General features: G+C 36.2%; 1 protein-coding gene across 1 annotated transcript in view; it reads left to right on the top strand.

Annotated features, from left to right (window-relative positions):
- Positions 1–22,427, top strand: part of CACNA1D (calcium voltage-gated channel subunit alpha1 D) — a 198,348-nt gene that overhangs the window by 86,641 nt on the left and 89,280 nt on the right. Inside the window, exons 8-10 of the mRNA XM_035894713.1 lie at positions 5,261–5,364; positions 17,030–17,199; positions 20,380–20,457. Of these exons, the coding sequence (XP_035750606.1) occupies positions 5,261–5,364; positions 17,030–17,199; positions 20,380–20,457 (352 nt within the window). The remainder of the gene's footprint in view (positions 1–5,260; positions 5,365–17,029; positions 17,200–20,379; positions 20,458–22,427) is intronic.

The raw sequence follows: 22,427 nt of genomic DNA, 5'->3' as shown, positions 1-22,427 counted from the left end.
GGATTTTTACACCTGTCAAGAGCCTGAGTTTGACAGTCTTAATAATTTTTAAGATGATCAGGTAGATTATTGGTGACAATAAATAACCCCTGCTGCAATGTGTTTATTGGAATGTTATGAAAGGAGGAAGGTAAAATTGAAACCTAAGGAAACTTAAGAAATTAAGTGAGTTTGAAACATCGTGGACAATAATTCAGAACAGGTTCATGCATCAGTGCATTTTAGCTGTGATAGCACAAATGCAGAATTAGAGATGTTACTGCATTGCTTTATCATTATCCCCAGTTAGAGTTTATATTCATTGATGCATACCAAGAACTTGCAATGGTTTTCAGTAGACCAATGCCAGGTGTATAGAAAAATAAGACCTTGATGTGCATTCAATTGCATATGGGGATTTTACTCACAATTACCACAGATAGGGATAGATGAGACATTTTAATGATTTCTATTCGATGTTTTAGATTGGAGTGTGCCATCTGCTGCTGTGTAATACTAATGGTTATGTCTGCTGTAAATTTGGCTTTCTCCCTGTTTCACTTCAAAGTCTTAGTCTGTGATCATCTACAAGGCATTGTAATGATAGTTGACTCCAGCTACAGCACAGCTAACAAGATAATTCACTGCAAATGCCATATGAGGCCTTTTCAGATTCTACCGAGTTTGTTCTATCAGCTCAAGATAGTTCTTCAAGACTTCGCAGACCTATACTCACAAACATACATGTAAACATAAAGAGCCAAATATACAACAAAAATTAATTATTCTCCACAAATTTAAGTTGCATGGAGTAACTTGTCTCCAGCTCTGGTAGCATCAACAAATGGGCCCTTTTACAAGAACTTTTGAACTGTTAGTTACTGCATCACTCATGAAAGGGATAGGAAGAGCTTCAGAGTTCAGTTCAAAATTCTTTTCAAAGCTATTTCAAAACATACAAATCTAATTTAACATATGTATGAAAGGAGTGAAAATGCCAGAGTGTAGCCAAAAGTGGCATCTCTGGAGAATAAGCGTTTTTAAACACTTAGGTAAGCGAGTAGTACACATCTGCCATTATGGTGGAATAGAATTAAGTGATAGGAAAAATACTTTGTCCTTCATATCATCCATCATCTCATCTGTCCTCTGGTTGATGTGATCGACAAAGTAATTAGAACAGTAATTAGAACAGTAAAGCTAGATTCGGAAAAAGGCACAAAGAAGGTCAAGAAGGATGGTACTTGGGGTGTCTCTGCAGTTGGTGTTATGGATGTTGAAAGCTTAATGGATTCAAAAAGAGATGGGATAAGTCCATTGAGAGCCATTGAATATGACACCTCCTTTGGTATAGTACATCCCTGAGCCACAGGGGGTGGGAATCTTGCAAGGCTTTTTGCTGAGGATTTGAGGTGTGATATCTCTGAGATTTCCTGGTGTTACTTTAGCATAATTCAGGGGCTTTTATGGTTTATATTTCTTAGATGCAACTTCCAATGCATCTGGAATTTGTGTCTTCATAACTCCTTATTCTGCACTTTGAGTGAGAAGTCAGCAGTAATCCTTTCAACTGAAACTACCTTGTTTCTGAGGATGGAGATTTTCCTGTGCTCATATATTAACCAAGCTCTGCCTCAATTTTTAATCATAAGGCAAATTGACTCCTTTAATCTTTCTTTAATTGAAAGTTATGGAATGCCACTTGACATGCATGAAATGAGTAGTGAAGTTTTCTAAAAGGAAAGAACTTCTTTTTATACTTCCATGTCTGATATTAATGCAATCAGAAATAATACTTCATGAACAGAAATCACAATGCATTACTTGAATAGAGGTTAATTGTCTCTAGAATTAAATGGTAAAATTCTTGAGTAGATACAGTTCCAGGCTGTTACTTTTAGGAATTCAATCTTAGATTATTGCCAAGGTGTTCTACTAGATCAAGGGTTCCTGAGCTAGGAATGCTTTTGAATTAGTTCAGCATCTGCCCAAACCATTTCTTCTAGCACTGGTGAGCTGCAGTTTCCAATTTTTACATCATGGGGCATTAGTCCTAGATAGGTTAGCCTAAAGCATTGGGCTTAAAATCAAACTGCCTAAATGAGAAGGAATTTTCTTCATATGCTATGCAGTATAAAGTGAATGAAGGAAATGCAAATCACAGCTGTCTGTGCTAATAGAGCCTTTGTGATGGAGCATAGAAATTTCAGCTTTGGTCCTGGGTCACTAAGTTAGCCCAATGCCTGGCTTCTTGAATATGTTCTGTTTGTGAGCAAAAAGAGTGCATCCAGTTGGATTGCTGTGATTCCCAGAGCTCTTTTTTCTCCAAGTAAAATTGCAAATATTAGTCTTTCAGGTTTTTCAAAAATATTTATAGCAGGAAAATGTTGGTATCAACACCAGATGAATTTATGCCTTCACTGTCAACTCTGGTGACTTGCAAACAACTGTTTGCTAATGGTATAGTTCAGTAAATGCAAAATGCATTCGTATGTATTTGAAATTTAATCAAAATATTTGCTCTTATCAGCTATTGTTAGAAAAACACTTTGCCTGTATCAGATGAATCATTTCTATGAAGGAAACTAAATTAAAAAGTAATAAAATAATTATGAATATGTATTTTGAAAAAAAAATTAGGTAAATTTTATTTTGTGCCTACAATTGAAAGAAGTTTCAAAGGGCAACATACACTGGGACAAAGAAGAAATTCAGTCTGGGCAATAGGGTATTTTACTAAATACCTGAGTGTCTTCATTGTTAAGACTTCTCAAGTTTAGGGGATTTGCTTTGAGGGAATGGGCATGAATAATAATTAAAAAAAACAACCACAGAATACACGCTAAGCATTGCTAAAAGTGTTGCACAGGAGACTAAGTATAAGTAGGTCAGTATAATGGCAGCATTATGAAGAACTTTGTTTTCCATATGAATATGCTGTTGCAGAATTGGACTATGGAAACTTGGGATCTTTTAAAATTGAAGGTAATAATCCCAGCCTTTCTGAATGGCTATAACTGTTCTCTATTTTAATTCATCGAAAATACAGTTCTATTGAAATTAAAAGGAAAAAATCCAAATCAAATACCTATTTTTAGATTTTTCCCCAGGAAGTCTAAGTAATTCTAAGTTACTTTTCAGTGCCTCAGTTCAATTACTAAAGCATTTTAAGAGATAATACATATAGAAATTATTTTAAAGGATGCACGAAGAAGTTGTGTAAAATAATCTTCTTTGGCTTCTCTGAGAGGTTTGTTTAGTTAGTATAAAGAGGCATTACTACAGATCACCATTAAAGAAAAGTGCCTATGGGCCTTAACCTGCAAAGACTTAATGCGTGTGCACTCCTCACTATCCATAGGGCCATCTTGCAGAAACTGAGATTATGACACATTTTTAAAAGATATAGGAAAAAATAAAATAAGTAGTACAGTTTGAAAAACATTTGTTCCCATGTTTAATATGTCTCTTACAACAGAGATGTTAAGGATGGGAGTCAAACTTGACTATTGATAAAGCTCAAAGCCTAATCACAAATTTCAGATACAACAAACACCAACAGCATTCATGCAAGAAGAAAAAGGTTTGCCCAAAGATTGCTCTACAATACCATGCCCAGTCTTGAATACTCATGCAATTTTTATTGTCTACTGAATTTTCATTGCTAAAAAGCATCTTAAGAAGAATCTAATGCAAACTTGTCAGTATAAACAAAAAAGCCAGAATAATTTCTCTCCCACAACAGACATTTCCAAGAAGTTCCAAGTCAGACTTATTTTTGTAATTTACCAAAATGTCTTTTTGCAGCTGAATGCTACACACAAAAACAATTTCCCTGTGTTTTAAAATATCTGTTTTTCTGAATAGATTTCGATGGGTATGTTTCTTAAGTCCATCCTCTGATAGGTATAACGACCTCGCTAAGAATAGACAGTGAAAAAGGCCTTGTGTGAGCCTATGAAGAGTGTATTTACAGCTCAGTTACTTCAACCTTACTTAAAAAAAAAATCAGTAACAACTTTTTAAATGTCATTTAATCTTGATCTTGATATAATTTTTGTTCAGAAGTGTTTTTGGAATATTTCCATGTTTCTACTATGTTTCTAAAATTTTATTTCAGTTTTTAATTTTCCTAAAATTGTGTTCATGTTTTTACACAAATTCATTCTCACTTATTTCTTTTTGAATTAATTTAAAATGTCTGACTGCATCCAACTGTATTATTTCAGGAAAAAATGTTGAAATTCCACTTTACAGAAAAAATAATACTGCTCGTCCTGTTGAGATATATATTACTGTTTCTTTTCTCAAAGGATCATTCATGTAGCTAGGATACATATGAACTAAAAATCCTAATATTTCAATATACTTTGTGTAATTTTTATTACTGAGATCTGAAATTTAGTTCATATTCTAGGTATTAAAAACAGAACTGTTGCAGTGCTGCACTTATGTTTGATAATATTTTTGATCTGAATGCTAGGTTTGCTCAGTATTTTGTTTTAGAGTATGTATTAGAAATGCAAAGCTAATGTGGCCAGTGCCTTCTTTCTTGTATTGTTCTTCTTTGAATACTGAAGGAATGCATAGAATGCTATCTCACCTAAATGATTAAATTCTCTTTTTCTCTGACTCTTCATTGCTATTACTATAGTGATCTACTCTATAAGATCATCTTATTTCTTGCAGATGAATGATGCTATGGGATTTGAATTGCCATGGGTGTATTTTGTCAGTCTCGTCATCTTTGGGTCATTTTTCGTACTAAATCTTGTTCTTGGTGTATTGAGCGGGTAAGCATACACCTTTTTCATCATGAAGGCAGAGTCCTGAATTCAGTTGCCATGAACACACAGGTTATTTTACACAGGTGAGACTTCAGTTGTGATGACATCTTTTAATAAACCTCTGTTTTCTTCTTCTCTCATTAGAACAGAAACAGTTTTCTGTAGCTATCGTATAAATAACATACAAATGCCAAAATCGGGGTTTAGACGTACCAATATATATTCTTTGTGTCCATATTTGTGGCAAAATGATAAAAATGAATAATAATTCTCCTGCACTTCATTTAAATGTTATTTTGATTCATCTTCTAAGGCATCATATCTACAACATGATTTGGGTAAGTAAAGAAATCAAAAAATGTTCATTAATTTTTTTAAGAACTGAGTAAGCCATAAACTTTCAGTGTTGAAACCTACGTGATCTGGCAGCTGCAAAAAGGACTCTGCTGTTTAATGAATGACTGAATCATAACTTATTTCCTTACATTTTACAGGTAAATGATGCAATAGGATGTGAATGGCCATGGATCTATTTTGTTAGTCTTATCATCCTTGGCTCATTTTTCGTACTTAACCTGGTTCTTGGTGTACTTAGTGGGTAAGCAGTTGAGTTAACATTGTGTATGCTACTGCTACTTGTAAGATGGCCTCTGCATTTACTCAAGCTTCTCAGTGATGGCTTTTTTTGCATGCCCTTGAGATTCTTACGTCATCCTACCAGTGTCTGCTCTTTTGACTGAACTGTGTGATTCTAGTGCCTGTATCTGTCTGACATCACGTTCACCATGCTTGCTAAAAATATTCATTAAATGAGGCACTAATCTCCTTATTCTATAATATTGCAGCAAGGAGAAATATTATTTTGCATATGAGATGAGTGGTGCACCTTTATAAATATTCTCCCATATAGTTTATAGAAAAGGGTCCTTTTCTGAAAGCCCAACTTTTTATTTCATTAAAATATCCATAAAGTAATTCAAGTGTTATTTGTGTTTACCAGTCACATTGCAAAATATTTTTAATGGGTGCTTCAAGATCTGCCTTGCAGAAAGAGTATGACCGTTACCTTGACACAAAGTGTTTAGTGCTTCCTGTATTGTACAGCTGTGTACTGCTGTGACAACCTGCACCAGCAAGCTGATATATTTATCAATAACCAAGTATCAATTTAATATACTTGTCAGTGGGAGGTTGTCACAGCTTTTTTTGTTGGTTTGTGTACTTCAGACTCCAGCCAAGAACTAAAGTGCTGTCAATTGTAGCTGTATAATGTGGTTTAGAACTAGTTTATGGCAAACGTTTGCAAGGTTTTCTGCTTACAAAGCCCGCTTACTGAGGTTACAGCTCCACTTCCTTTGCCATTTCCTGGTTTCTAACACACTTGAGCTTGGGAAACTCCAGTTTATGGTAAAGATATTTTCTGATAAATGTAAGATCCTGCTAGCATTTGAATACTTAAAGAAAATTATTATAATTGTGTGTATTAGCTTTGAGTTATACAACAAACGATATTGTTCTGGTAATCTTAGGCAAGCTGTGCCATCTTTGTTAGCCAACAGAAAAATTCCTCTTGCACAGAAAGCAGCCTAACACCATAGCTGATGGTGGCATCAGACTGCTGATTGTGTGTGCAGCCCTATTCATGGCTTTGCTGTGTTGTACATTAGATTTGAAAGGAATTATAATGTGTTATGATATTCCTGGAAATCAGGCAATCAAACAAAATTTTCAGTTGCTGATATGATAACTATGTTACAGGAGCATTTTTATCTGATGAGTGGTTTTACAGTGGGTTTTTTTAAAATCATAGGTCACTTATCTGTGATAGGTTGCTATTGCACACGGGAAACTAGGAAAAGCATAGTTTTACCTTACTGTCAGAATCACTTTACAGAGCAGATGTTTAAAAGCAAAGAGGTAGTGCTAAAAACACATTGCTGATTTTTAGATTTAATCTCTTCCTTCCAAGACCTACCCTGTAAAGTCTGATTTATACAGTCATATTGGCTTTGTTTCATTCAGGGACAAATGTGTAAATTGTTGCAAAACTAAGAGCCTAGCTTTCATGTCATAGCCACGCTGGACAAACAAAATAAGAAAGAGAGGGACAGATAAATAAGGGTAGTTGTGGCGTGATTTATTTCTTCTTTTGATACTGTTACCTAACGTTGCTGTGTGACTAGACTTCCCACTGAAGTCATTAGAGGATTAGGTTTTCACAGTTCCTTTCCCTGGTCCTTAAGTAGGTCATAAGCAGCAATTAGTTTTCTTCCTGTTGTATGAAGGTGTCCTATGGTAACAGTTAACTAAATATTCCCCTTCTCCCTTGCGTGACTCAAATTGTTATTGATTTTAGATTTTTATGTTATTAAAAATAAGTTGCGAGGAAAGTAATGCCAGATTTTGTATTTTGCACATATTCATTTCTTCTACTGAAGGACTGGAAATTTAGAGGGACTCTCACAGCTAAGCTTTACATTTGATTTAATACATTTCAAATACTTTATAAGGTTTGCAACATTATGATACATATGATATTTGCTGGAATATGGAGTTCTTTAGCAGCTCTTACAGTACAGGGAAGAGGTGTCCCCTTGTTCTTGGGTTCCATTCTGCAGACAAGAAATCGCCACTGATTTCTAGGTATTGCTTGATCTGTAGAGCTGTAATGTTTTCAGAACCCTTGCTGACTTGCCTTCACTTTCCAGTGAACAGAAATGGCAGTGTCAAGTGTGATATAAACTCTCCTTAAATTCATAAATTCATTTATTCCTGAATTTATTTTCTGCCATAGTGTCATCTAATTGCAGTGTCACTTTCATGCTCAGGGTGCTTGATGAGTTGTTTGAATCCATTTTGCCCTAAATACGTGAAAGAGCTTTATACTCCAGTGTTTTGTTTTCTGTGCTGAAGAAAATAATACTAGTGAACTGAGACATGTGATACATAAATATCACCAATGATTGACATTGAGAGTGGAAGGAGACAGGAAACGAGGGTATTCCTAAAAGATACCTATCATACCAAACTAATCTTTGGTACATAAGTGAAGAAAATGTCCTGGCATACTTGTTTGAAACTCTGACAAGGGCCAGTGTGGAACACCGTTACACTGATTTATTTTGATCACTAAATGCCATTTATATATAAATAAGACATATTTTACACATATTTTCTATTTAGACCTATACCTGTCTAAATTTTATGGGTAAAAATGATGTACTAGTATAGATGGTTTTGTATTCCTTAGCAGAAAGCTAGTATTTTTCATTCTGACCCAGGCATTGAATATGTAACACATCCATTTTTTTTTTTTATTATTTTTTATTTAAGAGTAATTAGCTGTTATGCTTTATTCTCTTCAAACCATAGCGGGAAATTTGGTTTCTGATAAATCTACAAAGAATGTTAAATTTTACTAAACCAACCAAACTTCAAGAATGCCAAAGTCATGCCAATTTACTTGAAAAGCATGGCTTTGCATACAGATTTTGGAAGTGGAATCTGAATGCCTAATATACCTTTTCTGTATGAAAGTGTTACTTCCTGTAATATGAAGTTATGCTGTGTACATTTAAATCTGCTGGTTTGATCTGTTTACGGTTTTAAAATATTCATTCATTCTCTTTGCACTCCCTTGTTACTCTGTGACCATCTGCCCCTTTGTATTTCTGTAATGCCTGTTGTGCACTGCATGTTTGATGTATTTAGATACTATACAAATGGATGAGAATGATGATTTGGGAGATCTTTTGTTTTACATCTAGCTGTTTCTGAAGGTGAGTATTTCCTGGTGATCCATGTCAGTTTTGCCTGCTGAAGGTGACATTCTTGAAAAGAGAGTTCGTGGTTTTGGTAGCAGATGTGTAAATTAATAGAAATAATGTGTGTGTGTAATCTGCATGTGGTAAATATTTTAATTTCTGCATGGAAGTTTATTGTGGAGATTTTTTTTCTAAATATTCCCTTGAATAACAAGGATGGAGAGAATTCATAGGCTTGAGGTAATTCAGCTTTTTCAAAATACTCTTTTTTTACTCTGTATTAGACACTAGTATTATACATATGATTCTCAAAGTGAATTCTCAATTGAAAAGCTATTTCAGTTTGCAGGACTCTACAGGAAAAGGCATTCTAGAAAAAGACTTCAGGTCAGGTTTTAGAAATGGCTCTGGTTCCTTCTCCAAAATTACCGAGCCAGATTTAAAAAAGACACCAGAAATGGTTCCAGATCCAGCAATGCCCTGTACAATTTGTCCTAGGCCCAGCTCTAGATACGGTCTCCAGAAATGGCCTCTAGAATTAGCTCTAGACAAGCATTATGAGAGAAACACCTCTAGAACAGCTCTAGTAAAGGCCTCTACAAAGAGCTCCAGAAACTGCTACGGGAAGGTGCTCTAGAACATCCTCTAAATCCATCTCAAATAAATTGGCTGGGCAATTGAACCTAGAAGAGACCTCAAGAAATGGCCCTAGTCCCACTCTGGAAAGGGCTCTAAAATTGGCCTAAGTGTTATTTGTGGAAAGTGCTCTAGAAATGACTCTAGGGCCAACTGTAGATGTGGCTCTAGGGAAGGGCGCTAGTGATGGCTCTTGGTCCAACTTCAACAGAGGGCTCTGAGGAAGGCTGTAGCTCTGGCCTGAGAACAGACTTGACAAAGAGCTCCTCCCTAAACACATTAGAAAAAATTGGCTCCAGATCCATCTCCAGAAATTTATCTGGAAATGTGTTTGGAAGTGTGGTTCAAAATACGTGCATGCTGGTCATTTCTTTAAGTACAGTGAATTTCTTAGGAACCTAGCTGGACACCTGGATCTGTCAGCTGATCTTTCACAATAAGACTGCATTTTTTAATTATTTCAGTATTTGGAAATACAGAGACAAAATTCTTGCAGTTCTGGAAAGCTGCCACAAATGTATCTTTGCATTTTCATTATCTTGGGCATCTGCATTTTGCTCATTCATGTTGCAAATTTGAAGATGTATGTGGCTCCAAATAATTGTTTTTAGCTCTGTGATCATGACATGGTCACACTATTTTGATTGTTGTGCCGTTTGAGCCAGCAGCAGGGGGTAGGTTCAGTCTGTAATAGATACCAGAACACCTTTTCTTCCTTTGTAAAAATTCCACTGCTTATGATGCAAGGATTAAGCAGTGCATCTTTGGGGCAACTTCACACTTGGATTGGCACAGAAATTACCACTGAGGAGCTGCTCAGCAATTTGAGCTCTGTGAAGAGTGGTGAACTGCTTCAGGAGCTTGCTTTTATGTGTAGCTTTGGTTACACGCCACGTGTGTGAACAGGCATAAACTGGAATTGTGTTCTCCAAAGTCATGAAATACTAGGCACTGAAATTGGGAACTGAGGATGGGCCTCCTCCAAATATTCTAGGATAAAAGACTGGAACATATCATGACTATTGGTGCAAGAGACAGTGATCTGAAATTAGACAGTTAAGTTAGAAATTATAAAGTTAAGGTTATTAGAAAGTTAACAAATAAAGCTAAACCTTAAAAAAGGGAGTTGAGAGGTACTCATCCACCCTGAAAGTTCCTTTAAAAGTATATTGAAAGTTAAGATAAATATGCTACTCATTCAGCATGCATTAAACTCTTTTACTATGAACAGAGAAAATAAATTATAAAACTTCGTAACTTATTTATCAAGAGGCATGGCTTTTAATGAGGCATGATAATCTATTCCTCAAGATAGTCCTTATCATTAGGGGATGGTTTCCGCTGACAGCATTTTCTGCTCAAGGCATTAATATTTCTTTGGGTAGCCATGGGAACAAATAAGACCTTTCAAACACACTTTAATAAATCTCTGTAAGTTGAATTTATTGCCTTGCTAAAGGACACCAAAGCATAAGCTTTGACATGTCCTTACATACATCCTCCTACATGCAAGACTTGCAGGTTACTAAGAGAATGTTAATTTTTTCCAATTCTTTCCCACAGTACTATTTGCAATGTATGTACAGAATGACTCTAACAGCTAAGGGTACATACTCATCCATGCTAATCTCACGGCAGTGCCTGTCAATTAGTGTCATATAAAATATGTTGGCACAGATAAGCTTGTACAACTAAGAACTGTTTTCTACAGTATATATGGAAAAAATTGCAGAAAAAGACATGTGAATAATGATGCACCGAATAGAAAATGGCAGTGAACTGTCATCCATAGTCTTTCAGCAAGAGGGAAATGAACTGGTTTTGACAGTGTTCCTTTTCACAGCAGAGGGAAGGCTTTAATTAAAAAAAAAAGTTATGGATAAAAATTTAACTCCCTCACATAGATAAACAGAATATACATTCAGACAGGAGAGGGACTGCAGCTCCAGATCTCAGCAGGTTAGAGCTAAAGCAGGTTCTTTTGAATGCTGTGTGGCTGGTAAAAATAAAACTGAAACATAAATAGATACAAACCAAGGAAATATTATCATCGATTGATTAATCAGTATTTAATAGATCTTTAATCAGTATTTGCTGATTTATTTGATTATATTAACAATAAATAATCAGCAAACGCTTTCAGCTGTATACAACAGTAACTAACCAATTGCATTAGACAGAGACCACTGAAGTCAATGGGAGAGTTCAGTACTCTCGAATAAGAGGTTGCAAGGAACTGATTTTATTTCAGTCCTGTTTGAATTTATCACACCAAGGATTCTTAGGGATTAGTCCTGTGAGATACTTGCTGATGAGCTTCTGGCAGGTAACAAACCACATCAGTTTCAAAAACTGTTGACAGTGAACATCACGATGCTGGGGTGAATACACTCTGGGCTATGGTCCTGCCAGTTTCTCCTCTAAGAAATCCAGTGTGTCCTGAGCCAAGTAGGTCTCTACTCAGGACAGAATGAGTGCATCTTAATATGCAGATGTAATAACAGTCTGAAACATCAAAGCTCAGTTTTGTGGCTCTATCAAGTTGTTCCCCATCTTGGTGTCCCACAGACAATCCCATTGCATTCACATGCACTCTGGCTCAATAATGCTATACAGGCCCTCTGCTACACAGAGGTTGTGCTGGAGCTGTCGAATATACATTTTTTCAATTGCTAATGAACTATATAGAAATAACTATGGGTAGGTAATACGAGTTGGCATTTCCCCATCAAGAACCCAATGCTCCTTGCTCAAGGAAAATTCCTGCTAGAATTTTTTTGTGTGGAAGAAATAATTCTACAATGTTCAGCCTATGAGTTTTTATATTTCTAAAAGAAGGGGTGACAATGATGCATACAAATCTCCAGTAATTAAAGATGTGATGTTAATTAACCTTTTTTATGTCTCTCTACATCTGTTACACATTATACCCAGCTGTGAGCTGTTTATCTGTACAGTTTAAGCAGTTTGAGCTCTCTGATTTGATTCTGCTACTTTGTTGGTTGGTATGGTTACCACTGTGTGAAACCTCTTCTGTGAGTCTGGTGGCCAACACTGTACTCCTGTGAGTTCATTTTTGTTGTTATGTGAGTGTTCTCTGTGAATAAACGAGAGTCTAGGATGTCTAGGTGACAGTTCTACATATAGCATTAACATAACACTTTCCACGTACCAGACCCTCTGTGGCAGTAAGTTGCATACTGCAGTAGATGAATTCTCTGTCTCACTGCATTTACAGTGACACAAAAGGGCAGTAATATGGCCAACAAAGAATTAGTGTCCTGGGTTATGCTTAGACATAGAAGGCAGCAGTTTATTTCCTAAATTTCCACCAGCCATGCCTGGTGATGCACAGGAGATACAGGAACATGTTGCTGCACAAGCCCCCTTATGAAAAGTGCCTTTAGTATGGAAGAACTTTCAGCTGATAAGGAGGTGTCTCCTTAGTTATTATGTCCGTGAATTATGAAGAGAAGGGAGAGTATACCAGATACTTGCATTTAAGCAAATTGATTTTTGGTTAATATGACCCTGCCTCAAATTAAGGTGTGAGAACCAGAGAGCTGTAATTGAGTCCCACTAGGTACTCACTGCTGCCACCTTCACCCTGTTGCATCAAGCCATTCCCAGCTGATGCATACCAGCAGGAGTTATTTGACTCTGTTGAAGAAAGAAAAAACCTAACATGAAAATGATTGCCTCAGACCACCGAAGCATGAACTCAAACCCTGCATTTTATATGCTTCTGACTCAACAACCATTGCTGATGATGGTATTGTGCCTAAACAGAGAATTGAGATCATCTTTCTGAAAGGAAGCAAGGAATTTTGGGGCGATAGAAATAAAACTTGCATTTTATATACTAGCTTATTTATCACTAAAAATAAGTTAGATTATGTAGGTGAGTGTCCATATAATCCTTTATTTTGCAAGTAGTGTCTCCTTTCTGCTGCAGGTGCAATTGACTGAGTTATTTACACTATGGCTGCAATATAAGGCTTTACTCAGTTTACAGGATATTGTGATATGCTGAATTCTTATTCATATTTAACTAGATCAAAATTAGGCTGGCTAGGTCTGGGTCATCTGATTTATTTGCATTTGCAGTGAAATGCAAAACTGAATTGCCTCCATCTAGGTAGCAATAGACTGTTTTGAAGACAAGGTATTTTTGAAGGCAAACAGGTAATTATACAAGGTGGTGTTATAAAAGTTATGCAGGTCTGCTTTATAAGATTCTTCAGAAGTAGAGACTTGCAAAAAGTTCTTTCTAGACCTGCTAGTCTAAAGTCTTAATTTTGAAGCATATTATCCTTTAAAATATGAGACAGTGGTAACCTGGGCTTTTTCTAGTTACTGAAATTAGGACAAAAACATGTTCATTGAGTCCTCTGCTTTACGAAAACTACTTAAATCTGTTTTATTTTTAAACTGAAAATTTACAGGCAATAGGCCTGGTTTTCATTTCACATATGCTGGTATTGAATCAGCTCCTTGTGATTTTTCAGTTTGAAACTTGGGTGGAGACTGATTTAAATCACATTTTAGTGGAGAGACCCTTATGAATGCTAGCACAGTCACAACAGCCCTTTGAATACAATTTTTGTCAGTTTAGACAATGAACACACTCTCGCCCCCCCAAAAAAACCACACTTCCAAATGCCAGATTCAGGTCATTTTATCAAACCAAAATGCAATACACATTTGGAAGTTACCTCTTAGCACTGGCATTTGTGAAACCAAATATTTACAGAGCTTAAGTCCACTTACCACAAGTAATGTGCTGCTTCCTAAGCCTGTCAACTTCATAGGCTTCTGGACTGAGTAGGGCTTGGTAAGAGCCATGGAGGCCAGTTCAGGCCATTAGTCCAACCAGTCAGGGCCTATGGTGCCTACATAGCCAAAAGCTTTTCCTTTCTGCCTTGGTCCCAGCCTATGCTCTCCATAGCAATGAAATGCTGTACAAGCAGCTGTCTTATTCCTCCTCCCAGGAGATCAGCCAATGCCTACGTATCTCTGTACATCTATTCAAATATCTTCTTGTCTAAATGTCTTTGTCAGAAGTTTTAAAGAGCCAATGTCTCTCCCTCATCTCACCCCCATGATTTTTTTCTTTCAAATAACTTCTTGTTTCTTAGAAAAAAAAAAAAAAAAAAGCTTTTTTTTCTGCTAACAGGAAACTCGTTACATTCTATTTCCATTTAATTCCACTGTCTTACTCATGGTATTTCAGTAAAAGGAATCCGTACATATGTGTGTCTGAGGAATGTCACTTCATTGTGACTGTGACAGAAAAAAAAATACCATAGAGCCAGATTCCTCCTTCCCCTAAAGAAAATGCAATCTTCTAAAATATTATACTTCCTTACAAACAGTCACATTTTAAAAATAAAAATAACACTTTTGAATATCATTGAAATTAAGCACCATTGCATCTCCCCCTACTGATAAATTGCAGCAGCATTTAACAAGACAATGTCTGACTTCTGTTCTGTATTAAAGGGAAAGGTCATAGTTAGCTGCGTATATAAAAAACTCTGCTTAATTCTCTGCATGCAGCTGTTTTAATGTAAAGTCAAAGTTAAAAGGTAGTTCAGTCATGGGTGAAGTACTGTTGAAAGTATCAGCCATGCCAACTGTTTCATTTTCATATGGAGTGAAGTGAAAGAAATCATTTAATAATAGCAGCTTTCATTTTACTTTACCCACAGAGATCACATATTCTTCACCTTAACAAAAAACACCCGAAGGACTTAACTGAAGAAAACAGCAATACTTAATAAAAGCCAGCAAGGCTTGTTACTTCTGATTTCATACTATGCCATGATAGCTCTTTTTTTCAAAGATACTGCCAGTGGAATGAGAGTCCCAAGTGTGTTGCCTCAGTTGGATGTAAAGGATGGTCTCTCCGATACTGAGAGAAGCTTAAACCCAACATTCCACAAACCAAACAATTTTTTGTAGGCTTGTGACACCATCTGCCAGAACAATAAAATATTTTTGCTCTCTTTCTAAAAACAATTATCCATCAGAGAGGTCCGTTGGGCTTGCTCTCTTTCATGAGCGTTTTTCTGAAGAGATGGCCTTCGGAAGGACTTCGTCCTTGGATGCCAGGTGAAGGATAGCAAATGCAAAGCAAGCACTGGCATTCTTCAGCTTCATTACAGTGCCATCAGATGGAAAGGGATGATCTCCACCTGCCAGACTGAATTTTTGTTGAATTCAGTCCTCAACTATAAAAGGTGTAATGCCTGCCTCTTAGCTTTTGCAACAGAAAGCTTTTTAGTTTCTGCAATATAACATTAAAAAAAACCCCACCAAAAACCAAAATCCGTATGGTTCCATGTAAAGAGCTTAATTCTGAAATTTACTCTGTCAAAGCAGAAATTTAGTGGTCAGAAGATGTGCTTGAAAACTGCAAATAAAAGTAAAAATACCTGGAGAGATTATACCTTTGTAATTCTAAATACGAAAAATTATGAGACTTTCTATTATTCTGCTGTGTTTTATTAACACGTTGACATCATATTGATAATTGTGTTCACCTTGTTAAAATATTTTGTAAGTCTTACACTAATTTCCTAGTATTTTCCCCTTGAAAAAGGGTATTATTGAGTGCTTTAATAAATTTGCCCCTGGGAATGTATTAATTAGGGAATATTTTCAAATGAAAGTTCACAATAAATAAAGGACTTGCAAATTCATAGTAAATGAAACTACTATAGCCATTTTTTTATGTTTCATTTCAGCCCTATCATAAGATTAACGGGTTAGTCAGAACAAGCTTAATTTTAAATACTGAATTGGTACATAGTTACGATACAGTGCAAAAGTTGCTTGCTTACCCCTAATCATACATATTGATACTTAGATAAATTAAAAGAATGTTTGATCCTTCTAGCAAAGGGAGTTACATGTTTGGAGCTGTGTATTGCAGCAAATTTTGTAGTAATGTCAGCATATGAAATGTCATAGTGCAAGAATTTACTTGCTAACTGTCTTGAGTCATATATCATTAAGGGAGTCATGGATTCATAGAATCATAGAATGTTTTGGGTTGGAAGGGACCCCTAGAGGTCATCTAGTCCAACCCTCCTGCCATGAGGTAATTCAGGTTGGAAGAGACTTCAGTTAGGTCACTTTATCCAACTTCCTTCTCAAAGAGCATGACTTAATTATTTTAATTATCATTCCATGATAACTTAGGGAATTAGGGAATGTGACCCAAATCACAAAGCTAAACTAGACAGACAGTTAAATATGTTGTCTTGGGACAGGGGCAATGAGATCGAGGATTCAATTTGTATGAAAGGGTGCATTTCCAATCTGTGAAAACAGGATTTCTAGGTTCTGTTACAGAGAGCAAAAGGGTGAAACATCCAGATCTCAAACAGCATGGATGTCTGTGTAATTAAGAGAGAGCTTATTAGTGGAGTTCTGTGAACCATGCACTGAAATAAGTATGTTTGGACATGGCCAATAAACCATGGCTGGAAGAGGAAGGATTTTAGAACTGGCTGCCAGAATTTCCTTTTCACTGAAACTAATACCTCTCTGAAATCACTGCAAGTCATTTTCTCTTCATAGCTGTTAGATAAAACTGATTTTAAAATCTGTATAGAAGAGCACATAACTAAATGGGGGGGCTTTTCTGATAAAAGCTCTGGAAGTTTTGATGTAATATGATAGGTATTTGCCATGACTTTTTTTGCATCACTGTCTTGTTTTCAAAGAAGCTCTCAAATCTTCGGTGTAGTTTATTCAGTTCATTTTCTATGTCAGTATGTTATTCTCAAGACCCAGGTCAAAATGCCTGAGAGTTTGAAAACTAGTATTTTTTTCTCCTTTATCTGAATTTGATAGAGAATTTTCCAAGGAAAGAGAAAAAGCTAAGGCCCGAGGGGACTTTCAGAAACTACGTGAAAAACAGCAGCTTGAAGAAGATCTGAAGGGATATTTAGACTGGATTACACAGGCAGAAGACATTGACCCTGAGAATGACGAAGAGGTTGATGAAGAAGGCAAGCGGAACAGTACGTGTTCTTTACTCTGTGCTATTTCTGTGGGGGACAGTTTGACTGCTTTTAAGGGTGTTACACTGTGGTGAATGCAGCCTATCTGATGTCGCTTTCTGATTTCTAGTTTGCAGAAGTGTTCGTTAGCAAAGCAATCATGTCTGTTAATATATTGATACTTAGTCATGGAAGATAATTCAGAACCTTGCAACAAAATTCTGCTCTGAGCTGTCCATGTGCAAATCATTGTCTGCACTTGATCACTTCTGAGACTTAAAAACTTTGTTTTATTTGTGTTCTGTAAGAAGTTAGTTCATACAAGCTACGTGCCACTAAATATCATTGTAAATCCTTAGTCAAGAGGAATATGTGTTTGCCTGTAGGTGTGTGCAATAGAAGTAATAATAATATAAAAAGCTTAAAAAATACGGCCAAAACTACAGTCGAGAAATAACCTTGTGCCAATAGTGAGGATTTGTTTTGAGTTTTGAAGTAGGGAAATGGCATTCTGCATCTCTCTTTCTGATGTTCAAGAAAAGTATATAAATTCTATTTTTACTAGATTTATTAACTGAGCGTGAAATAAGTGAAATCTTGTGGGATTTTTGTTTGACACTTAAGAAATATAATTATCACTTACAATGTATTTATTCGACAGTAGTGTATAGTGTATTATGGGAAAGGTAACTTGTGCTGTAGTGGCCCTCTAGTGCTTGTGACCCAAGTCCTGGCCTAAAGGAACAAGTTAGTTTCATGATATTGCAACAACTGTAAAAGTTATAATCGATTTCTCTATGTCAGAAATTTCAAGTAACAGCAGTATTTTGATGTCATAATTTAGTAGAGGTTATTTTAGCCTCTTAGCCATGTTTACATAGTAGCAGTTAAAATTTTCATGAGAACTTTTAGTGCTGTACATAAATGAGAATGTAGGTTCAGGATGTGGTTTGTGATTTAATGCTACACATAAGATTAAAGTCCAAATTTCAATATATATACTAATGCTAAATATCACCTTATTATCTGTGTGATACTCTGGAAAGTCATGATATTTATTCATTTAAATACCATTGAGTATATACAAGAAAATGCATCTACAAATGGTTTGTCAAAGGCAACTCAGAATATTATTTCTGTGTTGAAATAATACATGATTACTGTTCTTTTTCTTCTAATGCTGCTATTTTATTGTGAACTGTTCTTTTAAACCACAATACTTTTCAGAAGTAGTAAAATAGTGAAAATTATATGGTTTGATGCTAAGGTATCTGTTTTTAAACTTATCTCTGTATTGCATATATTTAAGTTTTTAAAAGTCTTTATATTTTTGAGTTTCAGAATTTTGTTAGTCCTCTAGCTTGCCATAAAAGCAGGGTGTGAATCTGTGTTACTGATGGGAAGAAAACAAGTTGATTCTATGAGAGGCTGGAAAGCAACTTGTAGATTGCTGTTGATGCCAGCATCACCCAGAAAGGAGTAATTTGTGTCTATATGAAAATCTGTAGCACAAAGAGAGTTTTTCTGTAGAGCAGAGGAAAAAACCCAAAGAGTTCACTCTGCTTGGTTATTGCCACTAATGTTGTGTGGAAGGAATACATAAACTGTGGGTTTGAGTATCAGTATAAAATCCCAAGATTGAAAAGTAAAAGACTGCATGTTTTACGGAGTGCACTTCGTGCAAGATTTCCATGCGGAATTTGTAGGTGATGCTGAATTTGCCCAGAGCACTGGATAACCATGCTGTCAGATACAGTGCTGATGGGCTCGGTTTGCAAGTCTGCAGGTGAAATACCAGGAACTTTTTGCATCCTGTTCAAACTGGATGGCTGTTAATATACTGCAAAAGAACCATTTTTTCCAGCATTCCTTAAGCAACTTCTAGGTCATATAAGTCTTTCATAAATCGAAAATGCTTGTTTGTGTAGTTGTTGAGTTTGAGAGAACTTTTGGCTCTAAACTGTTAACTTGGACATAATTTTAGGGTAAGTTAAGGGTTGGAGAAGACTTGCAGAGTAAAAATAGGAGAAGGAAAGTAGTTAAATGAACTTTAAAACAAGTTCTAAGAATTTAGTTTCAGGCATGCATATGTATTTTGAGTGGAAACTTCCAGTGAATAGGCAATCTCCTAGCACTCCTCTGGGTTTGTGCGCATGTGCTTTAATGTGTGGCTTGGAATTCAGTTTTTAACATCAGCTGCAACGGGGTGTAAAGAAGAAAGGGTTGCTGAATTGCTCCGCCTCTGTGCGTTCAAGATGCGCTCTGCTGCATGGGGAAGTATGATGAGAGGCAGCACAAGCTATCTATCCAGTTACTCCATGGGAAGCTTTTGGGTTAGGAGTTATGATAATAAGCTACCTGTTTGGGAGTCTGGTGAAATTTAGCTAGTTATCACCAGGTCAATAAACTTGAGTAGTAAGCTTAGGAAATAAATTTAGTCCACATGTACTGGTGATGCATTTCTGGAACTGTCTTTGAAGCATTAGGTAGGGCTATGTCCCAAGATAGGCAGAATAATCCTTTGTAGGTTTCTAGGCAGCTATGTCCCTAATTTGAATACCTAAACCTTTGGATGATCGAGATTATTACTGATTTATGGTGATGGAAGATCACTGTGATGCTCTTCAATGATGTTAAAGAGCTCTGAGTTTATGATACAGAAGATCTCTTGCCTTTATGGCAGGTAAAGGTACAGGTTTCAAAGGCAGTTAAATCAGTGATGAATAGGTTCTTACATAATACTTTAAAAATGTAGTTTAGGTTCCTGCAACCTCAGCATTTAAAAATTTCTAACCAGAGAAGTTATTCACATTTATCTGTGAAACCCCTATATTTGTACACCTCTGTTGCTGATAGAGGGGAGGTATTCAGTGCTGTTGAATAACAGAACACCTTCTAACTACTAGAATTGTAAATACACCTTTAGTAAAAGTCGTAAGTCTTTATTACGAACCAATAGCTGCTTACCCTGAAGTCAATGAAAAACTTCCATTAACTTCAAAGCATTGCGAATTAGCTCAAAATGCAAAAATCAGCGAGAGTGGAGGGATTTAGCTCTGATTAGTTATGCTGCCGGTAATTTCAATTTGTTTTGCCTAACATTGCTTATGTTGTATACATGGACACAATTTTATTTTTTTTGCGTTGCCACTGCTGCCATCTACTGTGTAAATGCTGGGATTACATGTACTTGACACGAAGGGGTTACATTGGCTGACTTAATGGAAGAAAAGAAGAAAAGCAGACTTAGTTGCTTTGGCCGTTCTTCCAACAAACATGGTAAAACATGTTCTAATTTGCAGTTGAACTTTCTTTTGTGTCAATACTGCATTTGATGTGTGAGCTTTGGGAAGCACATATTGTATGCATTTTCTGTAACAAAGGCATATACATCTTTAACATGTAGACACGTGCATGCAGTTCTGCTGTTTTAAGTGCATGTCTGAAATAGACTGGTGCTGCGGTGCTCTACCTTCCTAAAGCATAGTCTGTAATCTGTTTAGATACCCACTAAAGCATCTTTGTCTCTGACTGTTCTTGTTGAAGCATAGGTTTTCTTCCTCAAAAACCAGGCAAACCAGGTAAAAAATGTATTTTAAATTCAGGTGTGAAGAAATTAATTGAAGTTTTTTACAAGCTTTATAATGGATCATAGTGTAAGCTTAGAACAGGATGACGATAATGGTTACTATTTATTTATGATGCTTTTAATGTGGACTCTAACAAAAAATAACAAACTGCTACTGTATCTCCTCTTTTATCGATGGTTTTGTTTCTGTAATTTGTGTTTCATTAAATTTCTTTCCCACTTGCAAGGGAGATGGACAGGGGTTTTACAGTATGATAGTTATTCTTCAAATCTGTGCTCTTTTAATACTGGCAAACATATTGATTTGACATAATCACCATTGTAGTACTTAGGAGATCCAGTTTTGATCCTACCTAAAACAAAATCATTGGAGCAGCTGACTTCCTTGCTGTCCTAGGAATCACTGTTGTGGCTCGGAGTGAGGCTGACAAATCTGATCCAGTTACTTTAGAAAATGCAGAATATTGAGTCAGAAATTTCTGGGACCAGATGGACTCATTTTCTACAAATATTGAGTCTGCTTGAAATTATTTGTGTAACTGTTACATATATTGTCTAATAGCTCTCACAGCTTTACAGGCTGGAATAATTTTTCCATAAAAATTGCTAGAAGGCAGCGGTTGCAATCTTACTGTGGATATGTGTTACCAAGTAGCCTTTAAGCTAGCAGGTTGATGTCCTGATGTCAGTTGTGAAGCAGCGTGGAACTGGCTGAAAACTTGCTGTTTTCTACGAGCCGCAAATGCTGTCTTGCTGCTAGTACTGGACCTTGCTAGTCAAAAACACTCTCAAGCATGCGTGCACTGACTTACTGTTTAATCTGTGTCTTGAAAGGCAGGTATACCTTTTATGAGTAGGATTTTTCCAAAGTACAAATCAGTGACCTAAGTCTTTTTCCTTCTGTATTTGTGAGACTATTATACTGATCTGAGCAGCTCAGGCTTAGAGTACCACTGGATTAGAAATGCCACCCTAAATATTTTTATGTGTATTATATCTGTACCTCTATTTCTATTAAAAGCACCAAATAGAATGTAGAATATACAACTTTCCCAAGATTCATAGTGTCATCCTTCAGGCTAGAAGTGGTTGGTTCAGTGCTGCTTCTGTAATGAAGAGCGATTTTTTCGCTCTCCTTCCACTGCTATGCAACCATTCAACCTTATCTTGAGTTTCCATGGGCTGCCCATAAAAAGAGAGAGCCTGTAAGAATGCTTATTAATAGTATCAACATTAAATCTGCACTATGAAAACAGATACCTCGCTACAGTATAATGTAGAGCATTTTCCAGGCGGTCCCTCCTTAAACTCAATTTACCCTGAGGATCTTCAAGTCACAGTAGATAGTGCTACTTCTTTCTGATGTGGTTTCTGGGCATACAGCAAACTTAGGAAAATTTGTAATTAATTTGCAATGATAATGTTGCATCTTTTGTGACTTTTTTTTTTTGTTGTTCTGTTCTGTTTGACTACCTCAAAGATTTGGTGTAAAGGATTCATAAAATCCATGTACTGATTTGAGAAAGAATTAGGGAGAATTTTGGAGCTCATGGAATTGGTTAGATGTTACTAGCAGACAGGAGATGAACATTTTGCAAGGTCGATCTAAAATTTTGCCAGTATAGTATATTTTTAATAATTGTAAGGTTCTCTAGAGTAG

The sequence above is a fragment of the Egretta garzetta genome, unplaced genomic scaffold (genome assembly GCF_000687185.1).
Source record: "Egretta garzetta isolate BGI_Z169 unplaced genomic scaffold, ASM68718v1 scaffold215, whole genome shotgun sequence".
In the NCBI taxonomy this organism is placed as follows: domain Eukaryota; kingdom Metazoa; phylum Chordata; class Aves; order Pelecaniformes; family Ardeidae; genus Egretta; species Egretta garzetta.
Note: the sequence above shows the minus strand (reverse complement) of the source record. Positions and strands in the feature narration are given on the sequence as shown.